The 16,741-nt window shown below is 39.0% G+C and overlaps 1 protein-coding gene across 7 annotated transcripts in view; it reads left to right on the forward strand.

Moving 5' to 3' along the window:
- The window catches only part of WDFY3 (WD repeat and FYVE domain containing 3), a 181,372-nt gene that overhangs the window by 110,376 nt on the left and 54,255 nt on the right, over positions 1-16,741 (forward strand). For all 7 annotated transcript variants that reach the window (XM_068682165.1, XM_068682166.1, XM_068682162.1 and 4 more), the window contains 11 exons: positions 10-241; positions 2,611-2,711; positions 4,568-4,786; positions 7,655-7,836; positions 9,311-9,542; positions 10,309-10,469; positions 11,046-11,157; positions 11,581-11,771; positions 13,202-13,354; positions 16,022-16,095; positions 16,197-16,358. In XM_068682165.1, coding sequence (XP_068538266.1) covers positions 10-241; positions 2,611-2,711; positions 4,568-4,786; positions 7,655-7,836; positions 9,311-9,542; positions 10,309-10,469; positions 11,046-11,157; positions 11,581-11,771; positions 13,202-13,354; positions 16,022-16,095; positions 16,197-16,358 — 1,819 coding nt within the window. The remainder of the gene's footprint in view (positions 1-9; positions 242-2,610; positions 2,712-4,567; positions 4,787-7,654; positions 7,837-9,310; positions 9,543-10,308; positions 10,470-11,045; positions 11,158-11,580; positions 11,772-13,201; positions 13,355-16,021; positions 16,096-16,196; positions 16,359-16,741) is intronic.

The raw sequence follows: 16,741 nt of genomic DNA on the forward strand, positions 1-16,741 counted from the left end.
TTACTGTAGATAGCATGGTTACCTCGATGGAAGGTCTGGGTTCAGACAGCGTCTTTGGTTTGCATGAAGACAGCCACTATCGGATAAGCAAGAGTCTGCTCAAGCCAGCAGAAGGTAGCACTGTGCCCCTGACAAGAGTCAAGTGCCTGGTGTCCATGACAACGCCACACGACATCAGGCTTCATGGATCATCCCTTACTCCTGCCTTCATCGAATTTGACACCTCTCTCGAGGGGTTCGGGTAAGGTAACACGTGCCTCTCGAGGAGCAGAGGGCACAGTGCCATGTTTCATTATCTTCTTCCTTCATGGTAATTTTTAAGGAACTATTCTCAACTATTCTCAAACTGGAAACAAAATGATTCTTTAAAGAAAAGACAGGAATACTTAATGCTGCATAAACTTCCATTCTGTCATTAATGACTTCAAGCCAGTACTTGCTTGCCATGTGTGCAAGTGTAAGCCCATACATATGTAAATGTTGATAGTACCCCCCTCTTGGATCTAGATTTTGTGCGCCTTTTATAATGAAGAGATGATAATATACCCTTGCACACAGTAGCTGCTAGAATTTCCATCCAGTGTCTTAATGGCCCAGGTGCTCTGAAACCTGCTTAAAATTGCTGAAGAACTTGGAAATGGGGAAGCAGGAAAAGCAGATAGATACATCAAGCAGAAACTATGTTGAGTCCCAATAAGTGGAAAAATTGTTAATTAACTGGAGGCGTAACGTAAATGTAACACATTAACTCCTTCTGTATTGTAGCACCTGGTGTCACTAATGTCTTGCTTTTTCTACCATGATTTAACTCAACTGTTCAGAAGATTAAAACATCACACCTTTGTCAGCATATATTTAAGCCAAATATTTTCCAAAATGGCATAGAAGAAAAAAATTAAAATCTTCATTTTGTCCCATGCTAAGCACTAAAGATCTCCAGACCTGCTGTTGAAATTCAGGCTGAGATTATGATAAGACAGGTATTCCTTAACTGCATGTGACCTGATCCATAGATGGGCAGAAAAGATTTGGAAAAACAGTATCTCAAAGAGTTCAGTGTTGTCGGGTGCACTCAAGTCAGATGATTGAGGATGAAATCCTGAATGATAAGTAATTGTTCTGAATTGTTCAGAAGCTTGATTAAAAGAGAAAACATCTTGACTAGAATATTTTAGTGAAAGGTGTTTTTAGTTGTACAAACAAACAATAATGGAAGATGGTGTGAAACCCAAAATCATAACAAATTCTAATATAAGAAGAGCTTCTTCTTTTTCACTTTAGTCTGTTTTTATGATAATTCTGGGAAAGGCAGAAATCATCTGTTTTCCAGAGCTGTTCTACAGTTTCATAGCAGCAGCACCATCTGACAGAATTATTTCTCTTGTCATTTTCTTCCCAGATTTAGTATTTAGGTTACTCTTTTTCTTGTGTCTTTTTCTGTTCTGATATGGCCTTTGACAGAACCAGTTGCTTCCGAGTACTGAAGTTCCAGTTTATTAGGGACAACTGGTGTGAGAGCATAGGCTAGCCTGGGTAGCCTGGGGACTCCAAAAACTCCAAGACAAATGTTGGTCAAAGTTCTGCTCTATTTGCTCAAAAAGAGAGGAACTTTTTCTCCTAAGAACGAATTGAATTAGGCTTGCAAGATTAATTGCCACTGTGATTGCTTTGGGAGATTTGTATCTGCTGCTTACACACCCAGAAGTAACCCACATAAGGCACCTGTTACTCCTTGTAATTTCACTGGGTCACCTATGAACGATGCCCTGATCAATCAAAAGATGTACCCTGATCAATCAAAAGATGTAAACATATTTTGGTCTGTTTTCAAGTGCCCAGGGTGGTTCATGAACCCAACAGAGTCGATAGTTTTTTGATGGACCCCTGCAATGCTTGTAATGCCAAGATGGTAGGGGACTTGCCCTGCAAATGACATTTTCAGGGATGAAGGAATAAGTGTATGATGAGAACTGTAATCAAGATGAGGATAGCTATGACCAGAACAATGGACTGAGGGTATATGTCAACAAAGTGATGATTCCCATGGGAGTTCACTTCACCGTGGGTAGCCTGATCAGTGAAACCCTCTGGGCTCATAAAATCCTCTGGTATCTAGGGGAGGTACTCCTTATATCTGTTCCCATTGTGTCTGCAGCAGCGGTGGCTCTTTTAACGACCATACTTAGCTATAGTTCTGCAAAACAGCGCCTCTCTGTGAGAGTAAACATACTTACAATAAGGACACCATTCTAGACATCTCCCAAATCCTTTGAATCGTTAACTGAGTTTTTCAGAGAGAGCAGAACATCTCGAAGGCTGCAAAGGGAGTTATGGTTGTTATGGTTCTGCAGGACGGAACATTTTATGCTGTGGAGCAGCATAAGCATAAGTCTTTGTGCCTTTGCACCAAAGACACATGCTGCCAAAAGTCTCTGTATTGAAGATAGTTTTACCTCACAAGGAGAAATCTTGAGGATTCATTTCCAAATAAATTCAAGGAGAGTGATAATATGCTTATGGTATGTTTTTCTAGGCTGTATTTTGTTTGTATTAAACTCTGGTTATACTGACTTTGATAAACTAGTTTGTTGCTCATCTTGTATTTAACAGCTGCCTGTTCTTGCCAAGTTTGGCTCCACATAATGCACCTACCAATAACGCTGTCACAACAGGACTTATTGATGGTGCAGTTGTCAGTGGTATTGGAACTGGTAAGTATTCGAGTCTTGTTACTGTTAGCAGTATTTTCTATCTGATAATGTTTAGTTCTCTTTTATTTCTTCATAAGACAAGAAGTGATGTTATGGTGTTGGATGTTGCACATTAATAGCTGAGACCTTTGTGTATCTTGATGTTTCTGTTGCTGTTAATTTTTGCCCTTGAGTGAATGAAAAGCAATATAAAATACAAATGTATGATGGCTTGAAAATACAAGGCTTTGAGCAGAAGGTCATATTGTTAGAAAGAGGAGTATGTGGCCAGTTCTCCTTTGCTTTTTGTTCTCGTGTTTTCATGCGCTTGTGTGTAAAGAATCTGGATGTGTTAAAAACAAGTTGAGGTACCAGTGGTCAGAGCAAAAGAGACATGGGATGGGTTGTAATGCTGTCCTTGTGGCTTAGTTCTGCTGAACTCTATTGAATTTATTACAGATGTAGTTACATACATTATGGTATGCTGTGGTGCTAACTGAATGTGATCCGTTAATTGAAATAAGTGTTAAGTATTAAAAACAAAGCTAAAGTTTCACTGCAGTAAGGTGGAATTAGTGTTACACAGTGTGAGAAGCACTCCGTAGCCAATAACTTAGGCTCAGGCGAGGATCTCAGTGAAACAGCAATTTTATTTGCGATTGCAATGGCGGGCGCCCACAAGCAGGAGAGCGCGCCTACTAGTTCCAAAACACAGTTGATATACTTTTTGATGACAGGCCCTCCCCTGTCTCCCCACTGAGTGGGTAATCCAGGTTCACAATCTATCTGATACTTCACAGACAATGCATGGCCTTCAGTAGCCGGCCTGTTAAATTTCAGTTTCCTTTTGCCATTTTTACTGTTTTGAAGTGGTAATGTTTCTTCACTTACCTGACTTGACTTAACACTGTGATTTTCACCTAATTGTCCTAAGGAGTCTGGTTGTCTGCATTTTACAAGGTCGCCTGCTTAAGCTTTCTTATCACTGTAAGCATATCTCAGTACCACACTCCCTCCTTCTAAACAATGTAACTGTAAAAACGACATTTATATTCCCACAACAGTAATTGATCTCTGTGAGTTCTTTGTTGTTCTGTGGGAGCTCCCCTAGAAACAAAAAGGGGTCAGGTGGATGTGGGAGAGAGATGTTCATCAAGGAATGGTGAACTGTGTTCAGTTTTGGGCCCCTTGCTACAAGAAGGACATGGAGGTGTTTGAGCGAGCCCAGAGAAGGGCAACGAAGCTGGTGAGGGGTCTGGAGAACAAGTCCTATGAGGAGCGGCTGAGGGAGCTGGGCTTGTTCAGCCTGGTGAAGAGGAGGCTCAGGGGCGACCGTATTGCTCTCTATAAGTGCCTTAAAGGAGGCTGTAGCGAGGTGGGGGTTGGTCTATTCTTCCACGTGCCTGGTGACAGGATGAGGGGGGATGGGCTGAAGTTGCACTGGGAAGGTTTAGGTTGGATATTAGGAAGAACTTCTTTACCAAGAGGGTTGTTAGGCATTGGGATGGGTTGCCCAGGGAAGTGGTGGAGTCACTACCTCTGGAGGTCTTTAAAAGACCTTTAGATTTAGAACTTAGTGGAGGACTTGTTAGTGTTAAGTCATAGGTTGGACTCGATGATCTTGAGGCCTCTTCCAACATAGACAATTCCGTGATTCTGTGAAACCCCTCTGAGTGAGGTTGATGTGATTTTTTTGTCCAGGCTTCAGTCAGAAAAAGAAAGAAGTAACACTGAATTCCACAAAGCAAAAAACTTGAGAAGTTGTAACTGGTATCAACTGAGGGACTGAACTGTTGTGGACAAAAGGATTAGGAACAAGTAGGTGTCCTTAGTAGTGCTTCTCCAACTAAATAATGAGTTTTTCTTTTTGTTCTCAGGTGAACGATTTTTCCCACCGCCATCTGGTTTAAGCTACTCAACTTGGTTTTGCATTGAACATTTTAGTACACCTCCTAATAACCATCCTGTCAGACTTCTTACTGTAGTGCGGCGTGCAAATTCCTCAGAGCAGCATTATGTGTGCCTTGCCATTGTCCTCTCAGCAAAAGACCGATCACTAATTGTTTCAACTAAAGAAGAATTACTTCAGAATTATGGTAAGAGTTGTATTGTGTCATCTGTTAATCCTGACAATATTAGCGTTGTTTGATTTCTAGACTAAATGGAAGTCTAGTGTGTAGAAATTGTGTGTGATAGTACTTGCAGCTTGACTAGCTTCTCTGGCCCATTATTTGAAGGCAATCAGTCATTTGCTTTAAGTTTTAATGCTGTGATCAGTTTGCAGAAAGATTTGGTAGGTTCAATTGTCATCTGAGATGGACTGAAATTAAACGAAGTGCTATGAAGAGCAAAGCAAAGCTGTTGAGGCCACTGAATTTGCTAGGGAGAGCTATCAGGTGTGATCAGGGTCTTCAGGTTCAGCCATCTCCTTTGTCCTGCCTTGTACTTCTTCGGAGCTCCCAAACCAAATGGTCAGTTTTGACGGGTCATGACTGTGGAGGAGCTGAGGGGAGAGGAGAAGCCGCCTGTGAGTTTTAGGCTTAACTCTTTACCAGACCAATATACTTCATCTGTTCTTTCCTTTTGAGTAATAGTTAATAATAAAGATTTTTCTTGACAACTGTAATTTGTCCAAAAACCTATGCAGGCTGTTATAGAATATTCCTGTCATGATCGATGGACATGGACATTATTTCTCCTTCTCTTCTAAGCAGAAGCTCCAAGTCATTGCTCAAAACCTTAAACTTGAGCTGAAGACCCATTTTACAAGGGAATAACTAAAACTATACATTAGCAAGATAGCTTTTCTTTCTCAGAAAAAAAATGAATTCTTAAAAGAAAGAATTAAATAGTTTTACATTCATATCAATTGCTTTAGCCTGCATTGGAGCAGTAAACTGTATGCTTTTAGTTTGTAAGCCCATACGCCTAACACTTAAAAGGAGATTGGGTTTGAAGGGCCTTTGTCTTAGAAGATCTGAAGGCCTCTGAATACAGAGACTCCTTTTTAATTGAAAGGGGTACTATGTTGTGGTGGGCTGCTGCCCTGTCACGGTTACTAGTAGTTGGTGATATACTGTCAAGTCCTGAGATTGTCAGTACCTGAAGAACTGAGATAACAGGTCCGCCAGCATGCGGGATCAAAAGTGCTGACAGTCTGTTGTGAGAATAAAGAGAGCATTTTTAAGGATTCTTTTGCGAACAACAATCACACTTGAAGGTGTTTGGCTGAAGAAAAACAAATTGAGGAAAGATTATCTTTGTATCTGAAAGTTCTAAGTACTCTTCTCTTATCATTTTCCTTGTGCTATTTATAAAGAAACAAGTGTCCTCCCGGTATGTTCCATTACTGAAGTAAGAGGATTAGTGGATTCTTTTCCTTCAACATGAAAGAATAAAGAGAGATCTGAAGATCCTGCTTTCTGTTTTTTGTTTTGTTTTGTTTTGTTTTGTTTTTCTGTTGAAGTGTTCCCTAGTGTAGAAATTTCAAGCTTTGTCTTTTTTTTTGCTTTCGAGTAGAGTGTGGGTGATTCTGGTTTGTAATGGAGAAAATAACACACCTGAGTGCTGCAAATTAATCATGTCTTCTGGTGTGAAGTCTAAGGATGTGTTTTAGAGAAATTTTAAAATTGTGTATGGAAAACTGAAGTGTGTTGAAATATTCAGAAGAAGACAGTTCTGCAGCCATTAGTGAAGAAAGACATGGGAAATAGTGAAGAGTATAGGTAGGTGAATAATTAGTGATGGGTGGTCAGTAATGTGGGATGTGCAGTCTCTGCTGGGACACTGGGAATGGGTTCCTCTGGCTGAAAGGCAGGCATATCTCTCTGACCTGTCCTGCTGTTGGTGCACAGGTAGGTGGTTGAGCTGATGGAGCGGTGGATGCACATCACCTTGCCCCACAGCAGGAGCTGCTCGCCTCAGGTCAGCTGTGCTATGGCCCAGGCACCACTGATGGGACTGTTAAGCAAAGTCCAGGGGTTGGCCTCTGTGGGAAGAGGCCAGGGCTGCCCCATGCCAGCCATGTATGGTCACAGCTGCCTCCATGGTGTCCCCACTGCAGGACAGCTGATCAAATTAGCCAGGCTGATGGCACCTCCCAGAAAGCACATTTAAAAAAAAAGGCAAAAGACTGCATGGAGTGAGGGGTAAGGAAAAGTAATGGTGAGAAACTGCAGACATTAAAGTTGGAGCAGGAGGATGCTCCAGGGTCCAGAGTGCAGGTTCCTCTGCAGTCCTTGGAGAGGAACACATGGAGGAAGCCATGGTGGAGCAGGGAAATATGTGAAGAGGTACTACAAGAAGTATGGGTATCTTTCTCTCTACAGTGTGAGTTAGGTGAAAAATAACTTTGAAGGTTTAGAGTGCCATGTTATTTCCTGCAAATTACTTCTGTAAATTTTTTCTCTAAAACATCTTTTTGTGACTTAAATGGTAGCATTAGAAAGTTAGTAAAAGCATAAGTAAAGGAATTACATGTAGAATTTCAATTGGAAGGTAGAAGGGGAGAAGTAAAATATAATTGTCAAAAGTATAGAAGTATCCTGAGAATTTTCTTGGATAAAATATAGGAGGAAAAAAAAACAAACAAACAAAACCAACAGAACCAGTAAAAAACATGCTGTTGATACCAGCAAAACGATACGTGTCGGCTTATATGCAAGTATTTGCAGAAGTTCAGCCTGTTGAACTGTGATAAGGTGCTCTGAATGTTTTTTCAAAAATTAGTTCTTGTATTTGAAATTTTAAAGGCAATATTTAAGAGATTATTCCTATCTTGTCAATTGTATCAATTCATATGATTTTAATTGTTTTTTTGTGACTTTGTTATATATGTACTTTCTGAAATTTTGGCTTTAACATGTCACTGTAGATTTTTTTGAATTAAGTCTGATGACATAAAAACCTTAAAACAGGCTAATGACATTTCTGCTGTTGCTCACTAAGTAGTACTTTCCCTTTAGTTGATGACTTCAGTGAAGAATCATCATTTTACGAAATTCTTCCTTGTTGTGCCCGTTTTCGCTGCGGTGAGCTCATTGCAGAAGGCCAGTGGCATCACCTACTTCTGGTCATGAGTAAAGGCATGTTAAAGAACAGCACAGCTGCGCTCTACCTTGATGGACAGCTTGTTAACACTGTTAAGGTAAAATAAATCCTGACATGATCGTTTTTACTTGTTGGAGTGATCTCGTCTCTCTGCATATATATTTGTGTGCAAAACAAGAGGAGCCTTGCAAAAAGAAATCTTTGCTCACTACACAGCTTTGATCCAGCCATAGTCGTGTTAACAGGGGAACATAATAAACACGATACTGGATGAGCAGTGCAGTGCTCAGGGGAAGCAGGCATGGTGCATTGCATGTGAAGCAAGTATGGCATGGCTATGCTGACGACTAGGTTAGAACAATAACAAAAAGCTAAAAAGGACACATTCCAGGATCACCTAGTAGATACATAGCTTTCAAATGAGGGGGAGATTACAAAGTAAGAGACATTTTAAAATTTCTCCTTGTTGTTCCTTTCCCAACCGTCTTGCAACCCCAGAGATAGCATGCCCTTGTCAATTGATTGCCACTGAGATGTTTAATGTTGTTACTAGTTGACTGTGGATGAAATACAGTTGTACAGGTCAGTATTTCATTATTAGCTGGAACAAACTAGGAGGCCACATCCACAAATCATGGAATAGCACTGGTCCTCTCCACCAGTTGCTCTGTATTCATGACCTGTAACTGATAACGAAAAGAGTTTTTAGCACCTGGCCACTATGGAGGGAGTAAGCTAATCCTGTGATGGGGTGCAAATTAGGTAGTTTAGCGTGCTGCTATACATAGAATGATACTTTGCCGTGCAAATTTTGCTTTTTTGTATACCTCAATATAGTATTATATTAATTGCTTAATAGAGCATTATATTAAATGTTAGGCTACTTGCTATAATATACTAATTATATCTGGCTCTATGTGACTACATTCAGTAGCTGGTAATAGAATTCTAACATGGTAGATAGAAAACGCCCATACAATTCTTGCTACGATTATATATATATATGCCAGCATCTTATCCATACGTACATTTTATCCATACATTTGTCTAAATGCTGTCTGACAATCTTACCGATTTGAATTCATTGGGTATCCACTTGAGAACAAAACAGCATTAATTAATAGTCTGAGGCATATTTTCACAAGCTGAAGAAGGAGGGGGAAAGGACACCAGGTTTTGAGGTAGCAGTATTGATTTAAAAAAACAAAACAAACAAACAAAAAAAAAAAACACAACAGTGACAGTCAGAAAGGACCATGGTTTTAGAAGAATGAGGCAGCCTTATTGTTCAGTGTTTTTAAGCATAGAACTCGCACATTCTCATCCAGTATTTCTATATACACCTTAATGTTTGAAAGCCACTTCTGATCTTTGCATTTACCTTCTGGATAATGCTCTTCGCTAACTTTTACCATATGGTGTCAGGCTACTATGCATTACATACCAATCATTTGTATGTCCCTGGTTTGCAAATCGCTTGCCTGAATTTCTAATCTATCTGCTTGCTTTTGATGGTACCCTGGCACTCTCAGTGACTTCACTAAGATTTTCTGAATTTTTATCCCTTACAGCTTCACTATATTCATAGTAGTCCTAGTGGCTCTGGTTCTGCTAATCCTCCTGTAGTCAGCACTGTCTATGCCTATATTGGCACACCACCTGCACAGCGCCAGCTCTCTTCGTTGGTGTGGCGTTTGGGCCCTACACATTTCCTGGAGGATGTTTTGCCTGCCCCAGGTGTTAGTACCATTTATGAGCTGGGACCAAATTATGTTGGAAGCTTTCAAGCAGTATACGTACCGTGTAAGTACAATGATAACATGTAACTTGATCCAACTTAGTTGAGTCTTTTGCATGCATATTGACAGAAGAAGTGAGAAAAAAGAATATGCAGTAGCAGAGAGGCAAAGCTGTTCATGTGAAGAAGATTAGCTGCTGTTGAAGGGGATGATATAAATCCAAATTACCATTGTAATATACTTTTCTGGTGGTTCTGATACTGAGGTATCAGAATACTGAGATATTCAGATACTGAGGTATGACAGAAGTGCTGATATTCCTCACCTGGGTTTTAAACTAGTTAGAAAACTTAAACACTGTTATTATTCATGCTGTATATTGTATTTATCTGTAAAAAAGTGAAATTGGAAAGGCCCTTTCACTTCCACCTGAAGAATGGCAAAGTAAACAGTCCTTAGGCTGGACACTAATCTAGAATAGGAGTAATGTTGCCAAAAATTCAGATGAGGAAGAGTTGTGTCTTTTACTTCTTGGCCAAGCCACAAGCTGCCAGTTGCCATTATGTGTTAGTATAGAAGAACTTATTGAAAGGAGAAGGTTTTTTTATGTTGTCTTTTAACTTTAATAGTAGACTTGTATGCCATCAGCAGACTTGAACGCCATCATGTTAGTTTTGCCTGTGGTGAACAAATACACAAAAGCAGTATCAAATCTCAGATGTCTATAAAAGCTCTCTTCTGTGCATGTTCTGAAATGTAACTTCCAAATTTTACTGTTAAAACTGAAAATAAGTTCATTTTTTTAAACAAGTTTTTATTCTGTCTTTAAGGCAAAGATTCCAAATGTGAGGGAAACAACCCATCTCCAGTATCTTTAGTACCTGAAGAGAAGGTCTCTTTTGGTCTCTATGCTCTCTCGGTTTCTTCATTTACAGTTGCAAAAATAAGGAAAGTTTACAACAAGTTGGATAGTAAAGCCATTGCTAAACAGGTACGTTGGAAAATGAGTTGGTTGGTGTATGACTTTTCAAGTCAGTTTACTCATAGAAACTAGGAAAAGTGATGTACTTGTCAGAGTTGCCTACAATGACTTAAATCTTTAAAAAGAAGTGTGGGGGGGGAGTGGTGAGATTGTAGATGTATTCTTGTTCTTCAAATTACTAGTAGTGATGTAGCTTGCCTTCTTTTGGAGGTGTTACGTCTTTTTAACGTAGATAGCAGGTACTAAGATGATATAGTTGAACAATACTTACTGAACTACAGTTGCAGATGAACAAAACTGATAGCTTAGTCTTCCGACTGTGATTCAGTTTTGGAAATCTCTGTGTTGGTTTATATTTTTCGTTTAAGAAAGGAACCATCTGGATTTTTTTTTTTAATTAGATTAATCATCCTTAAACTTTGGAGAGTCCGGATTTCACTGTAGAGAATGTACTAATGACTACAGCATTATTTAATTCTATTTTGTGTTACTCACTCTATCACAGGAGGAAAATAGGTTGAGTTCAGGCTCATACAGGAAAAAAATCTTCCCTTCATCCTCCTTTTTTTTTCTTATTCCTTAAAGCTGGCAATTTCTTCTCATGAAAATGCCACACCTGTGAAGCTGGTACATAACTCAGCAGGGCACTTGAACGGACCTGCACGCTCCATTGGTGCAGCTTTGATAGGATATTTGGGTGAGTTGAGTATTTGAGAATTATTAGGTTTAAACATCATTAAGTACTTGTCAATAAGAACTTAGTGCCAGAAGATGAATCATGTAAATGATCAATGTGATTCTTCTGGTACATTGTTAAATTGATTTTACATTTTTATACTTTATTGACATACCGTTCATCTTTTTTCTTTTTACTGATACGGGATGCTTGTTTCTGTTTATGTAAGTACTGTTGTGGAAATGCACTTAATTGATTTTAGTTCATAAATTATTTTCCTATGTAAAATTTCCATCACCTCTCCTTCTGAGGTGTCATGATACAGTGATATTGTTTTAATGAATTAAGCGGGGTAGACTGCAAAGTATTTGCTTGAACTCCTAATTAATTTATACCAGAATAATACTTGATTTTAATTAATATATTTCCACTGCCTGTGCTCAGGAGTAAGAACATTTGTCCCCAAGCCTGTTGCCACTATACTCCAGTACATTGGTGGAGCTGCTGCTATTTTAGGACTTGTAGCCATGGCTTCAGATGTAGAAGGATTGTATGCAGCTGTGAAGGCATTAGTCTGCGTGGTAAAAAGCAATCCACTAGCCAGCAAAGAAATGGAAAGAATCAGAGGTTATCAGGTATGTAAGAAATGTCTTTAAACAGACCAGGCTAATTGAATTTCATTGTCTGTGCTCTCAAATCCCATTGGAATGTGTCATGGTAACCTGAGTTTCTGCTCTTAGGTTTGCTGAGGTCTCGGCTCAAAACATAGATGAGTTATTTAGGATAGCGTTCAAGGAACAGGGTGGAAAGTTTTTCTAGGTAGCTGTGTCTATTGAGCTGCTCTGCTGAATCTGACTCTTCATTAATAGCAAGGAAGAGCACAACTTAATGGTACTACCCTGTTAATGTGAGCCCGCAGCTCCAAGCCTCTGGAGCTTCTGTCTCAGTGGTCTACCAGCAAGAGAGAAGGATTTGGACACATCAAGGAAACCAAACAAGCAGACTCCTAGAATTGTTATTCTGAGGAGATTGCACAGACTTCATAATTAGTGGTGGTGTTCACTTGCCAACTTAACACCTGTTAAATCTCCATTGGGGTGAAGCAAGTACAATCAGTTATGCAAAAGAGTTATTCAACTGACTTGAAAAAGGTGTTCTCATGACCAATGAACTTTGTTTCTCATGAAGATGACTTTATTGAAAGTGAAAATTTGTCGTGTGGTTTAGGCAGCATATTTACAAACTTTGTAATGCTAATAGCTACATATAGTTATGTTGAAACCTAATATTCTGTTTAGCCTGTTGTGGACCTTTACTTTGAACAAAAAAATCTAGACAGTGTTTCTTGCATGGTAAATGATCTGTGGATCATCACACAACTTATATTCTGCTTCTATTGGCCTCACAAAAATAGCACAGTTTGGGGAAGAGTCATGGAAAATTGTATGTTTTTTACTTGTTGTTTTGAAGTGGATGGTGAAGTTGAGAAGAGCAAGCCAGCATTTAGCTCATGCCCTTGGCTTTGACAAGTAGCAAGGATCTGAGTTTTGTTCTGTTTCGTTTTTCTAGTGTGTCGCTTAATGGGACAGAAAGTTGGGGTTATTCAGATCTATCTAGTGATGGATACTTTTCTTCAGTGACAGAGTACCTCTCATTTGTATTTATGGTGCTACAGAGGTGCAGACTGGTCTATTGAAGACTGCTGTATCCGCATGTGTCTTGCTTTCCAGGAACACACATGTGAGCCCGTATCACATGCTGCCTTAAGCTGTGGGTAACTACCAGAGAGCTGAGAGGTGCATGTGCCTAACTATCAGGGCCTAGATACCATCTGCAGTTTAGAACAGAAACTTTATCATGACCTGGAGGGGATCCTGGGTACACTCTTGTTCTAATCAACTGTAATGCCATTTTCAAGCTTTTTCACCAAAAATTTCAAGCATCAGAGGTAATTAATGGGCCTTCTCAAAAGAGATGCAGCCATTCCACCCACGCTTCATTATGCGTAGATTACGTGCTTGCATTTTCATAGGGTAATAGTTTCTTATCTGTTTATTTGTTCAAGTTGCTGGCGATGCTGTTAAAGAAGAAACGATCCCTTCTGAACAGTCACATACTTCATCTCACCTTTTCCTTGGTGGGAACTGTTGACAGTGGGCATGAGACCTCTATTATTCCAAATTCTATTGCCTTCCAGGATCTGCTCTGTGATTTTGAGGTATGTGAAGCTATGCAGAGAAGTCCTCATGATACTGGCTAATGAGTACTTGAGTAAACTGACAACATGCCTTAAATACTGACCAACAGCAGATGAGGTTGTTATCCTGCAAACTTACTATTCTGTATATTGTACAGAACAGAAGCTCAGCAGCAAGATTATTGGTAATTTTTCTTGCTGAAATGGCTTGAGTCATTCTAAAAGCCATTAATGTGTACCAAGCATGTTCATGTTTTTTGTTGTTCTAGATGTTTTTTGTTTTCTATTCCACAGTAATTTCCTTTAACTGTGTGTTCTACTGCAGTAGATACATTAAGGTGTGAAAGATGCACTGAAAGTAACAGTAGGAGGTAGATTTTTCAAAATAGCACATGGGAATCACTTCATCATGTGTCTCCTGCAATGTTAATAATAAGGTAGTTAAAAATCTGCTTGCACAGCCTATTGAAATATTGAAGTGTTCTTGTTTTAAACTGGGGAAAGTAGACAAGTTCAGAATGAAATGCTAGTGTAAAAGAGGCTGATTGACAGTGTTAAACAATGCAGAGAGCTCACCATTTGATGTTTGTCCCTTTCTTATTGTCTGTATCTGACACAGACTGAGTGAAACTGTTGTGATTCTCATACACTTCAAATAAATAAAAGATACAACTACAAGATATTAATGACACGTGTCCATTTTTCACAAATGGCTCTAAAACGCAGGATTATTTATTTTACTGTTTTTATATATGCATTTAAGTATGTAAAAGCACTCCTGGAGTCTTTAAAGTGTCCTCCCTCTGAAAAAATGCCTGCCACCTAATATAGCCTTCATATTAACAAAATCAAATGGCCTTGTTAACTTTGAGAGTTTAGAAGACTTGAACACAACTGAAAAAACTATCGCCAAGATTGGCAATACACTACAATTACAGCATAAAAATCAGGTAATGAAAACTGCTCAAGTTTCTTCTTTTTTTGATAAAGAACATTGAAACTAGAAATAAGTTAATGCTGTTTAAACAATAATTATTCAGTATTAAAAAACAACAACTATTCTTAAACAAATCTTTTAAATAACAACTTTTTTTTGTGCTTGCTATTAATGAGCAGAAGTAAATGTACATCTAATAGAAGTTCTTACATGTACCTGATGTAGTATTTGTGGTAGAGGTGTTAAGTTGGATGAACAGTTTAGGAGAGAGAACACACACACACACACGTTAAGGCAAGTAATATGTCTGTGATTCATTAGGAAGATTTTTTTGAGAAGCCTCAGGAAGTCACACTTTCTGACTTGTGTTTTTATAATTCCCATTTTTCAATTTTATGTATTTAGAAAGCAGTGAACCAAACATTTCATTAAATTTGGATAAATTAGGTGTTCTTAATCCTATGCTAAGCACGGTAAAGGAAAGATTGTTTTGATCATTTTAGATAATATTTAAAGAACAGCAAAAGCAAGGAAACTTTCATTTCAGACTATCTTACACACCTGAACACAAATATTAATAATACTTTCTTGAATAGCAAGCCAATTTTATGATTTTAAATTATAACTTGGAGTTTCCTGACTTGATGTATTTTATTACTACTTTTGAATAATAGTTTGGGGTGCTGTTTTTTTCTTTGTGTGTGTGTGTTGTTTGTTTTTTTTTTTGCTAGTAGATCTAAATTGTTGAAAATGCTGTGCAGAAATTTCTGGGTAAAGATTAAAATGGATGAAACAAAACACCACACAAAAAAAAAAATCAGGGAATGCCTTGAGTTCAGTGATGGCAGAAGACAGTCAATTTCACGAAGAGAATCTTTGCTTCAGCCAAATCATCATATTGGTCCCATTCAGCATTTCACATCAGCGCTGTAAATCTCTAATAATTCCTTTGGAGCCAGTGGCATTGTACCACCTCTTTAAAGAAGAATTCCAGAAAGTGATAAACATTTTTGTCTATAACTCTAACATTCTACTGTAATAAATTTATGGAGACTATCAATGGGTACCAATGTGTGTTTCTTTAGTCTTTGCTAGTATGTTTAACAGACAAGTGAATTTGAAGAAGGAACAATTGAGAGGCTTGCAATCAGGCCAGGTAAATAGTAACATAGGCAACAAGTTTTACTCTATTCAAGCTTTTCATAACTTTCACTGTATGAATCACAGAATCACAGAATTTCTAGGTTGGAAGAGACCTCAAGATCATCGAGTCCAACCTCAGACCTAACTCTAACAGTCCCCACTAAACCATATCCCTAAGCTCTACATCTAAACGTCTTTTAAAGACTTCCAGGGATGGTGACTCCACCACCTCCCTGGGCGGCCTGTTCCAATGTCTAACAACCCTTTCAGTAAAGAAGTTCTTCCTAAGATCCAGCCTAAAACTCCCCTGGCCCAACTTCAGCCCATTCCCCCTTGTCCTGTCACCAGGCACGTGGGAGAACAGGCCAACCCCCACCTCACTACAGCCTCCTTTGAGGTATCTGTAGAGAGCGATAAGGTTGCCCCTGAGCCTCCTCTTCTCCAGGCTGAACAAGCCCAGCTCCTTCAGCTGCTCCTCGTAGGACTTGTTCTCCAGGCCCCTCACCAGCTTCGTTGCCCTTCTCTGGACTTTTGAAGCTCAAATGTCACCTCTGAATCTTGAACTGTATTTGTGTGCCAAACTTAATGTTGTTTATTCTTTATTTCAGGTCTGGCTTCATGCACCCTATGAGCTTCATCTGTCATTATTTGAGCACTTCATCGAACTTCTCACAGAGTCCAGGTATAAGTTGATGCCGGTGTACTGGTGAGACTTCCAGGATTAGGTAATATTTAAAGGGAGCTCTAGTTTTAAACTGACACCTCCTTCCTTCCTTCCTTCAGTGAAGCAGCGAAGAATGCTAAGTTAATGAGGGAATTCCAACTTATCCCAAGACTGCTCTTGACTCTTCGAGATACGTCTCTGTCCCAGCCTACTATTGCTGCAATTAGTAATGTGCTGAGCTTTTTGCTTCAAGGCTTCCCCAGCAGCTACGACTTGCTCAGGTAGCCCACACCTATGTTAATTCTGGCTTATGCGTTCTTATTATGTTGCTGACCTTGGTTAAAAGTACTTAGCGACAATACTATTGTGGAGTAACTAATGTCAAATGTTTATATACTGAATATTTTCTTTTAAGTGACTGAGTGCATAGGTATAATAGTTTTGGTAATGCCTTGATTTCTCTATTAAATTCAGTTTCTATCTCAACTAATACAACTGAATGATTAAACTGGCGTAATGTTTTTCAGGCAGGTAGCATTGATGCTATCCATTGTTGGTGTGACATACTGAACGCTTTTAAATACTGATTTTTATTTCAGGTGGAATATGAGAATACTTCAGTTAAAATGCAGTTTTGATTACTCTCTCTCACTAAAGGCTAATT

Source organism: Anas acuta, chromosome 4 (genome assembly GCF_963932015.1).
Source record: "Anas acuta chromosome 4, bAnaAcu1.1, whole genome shotgun sequence".
Classification (NCBI taxonomy): Eukaryota; Metazoa; Chordata; class Aves; order Anseriformes; family Anatidae; genus Anas; species Anas acuta.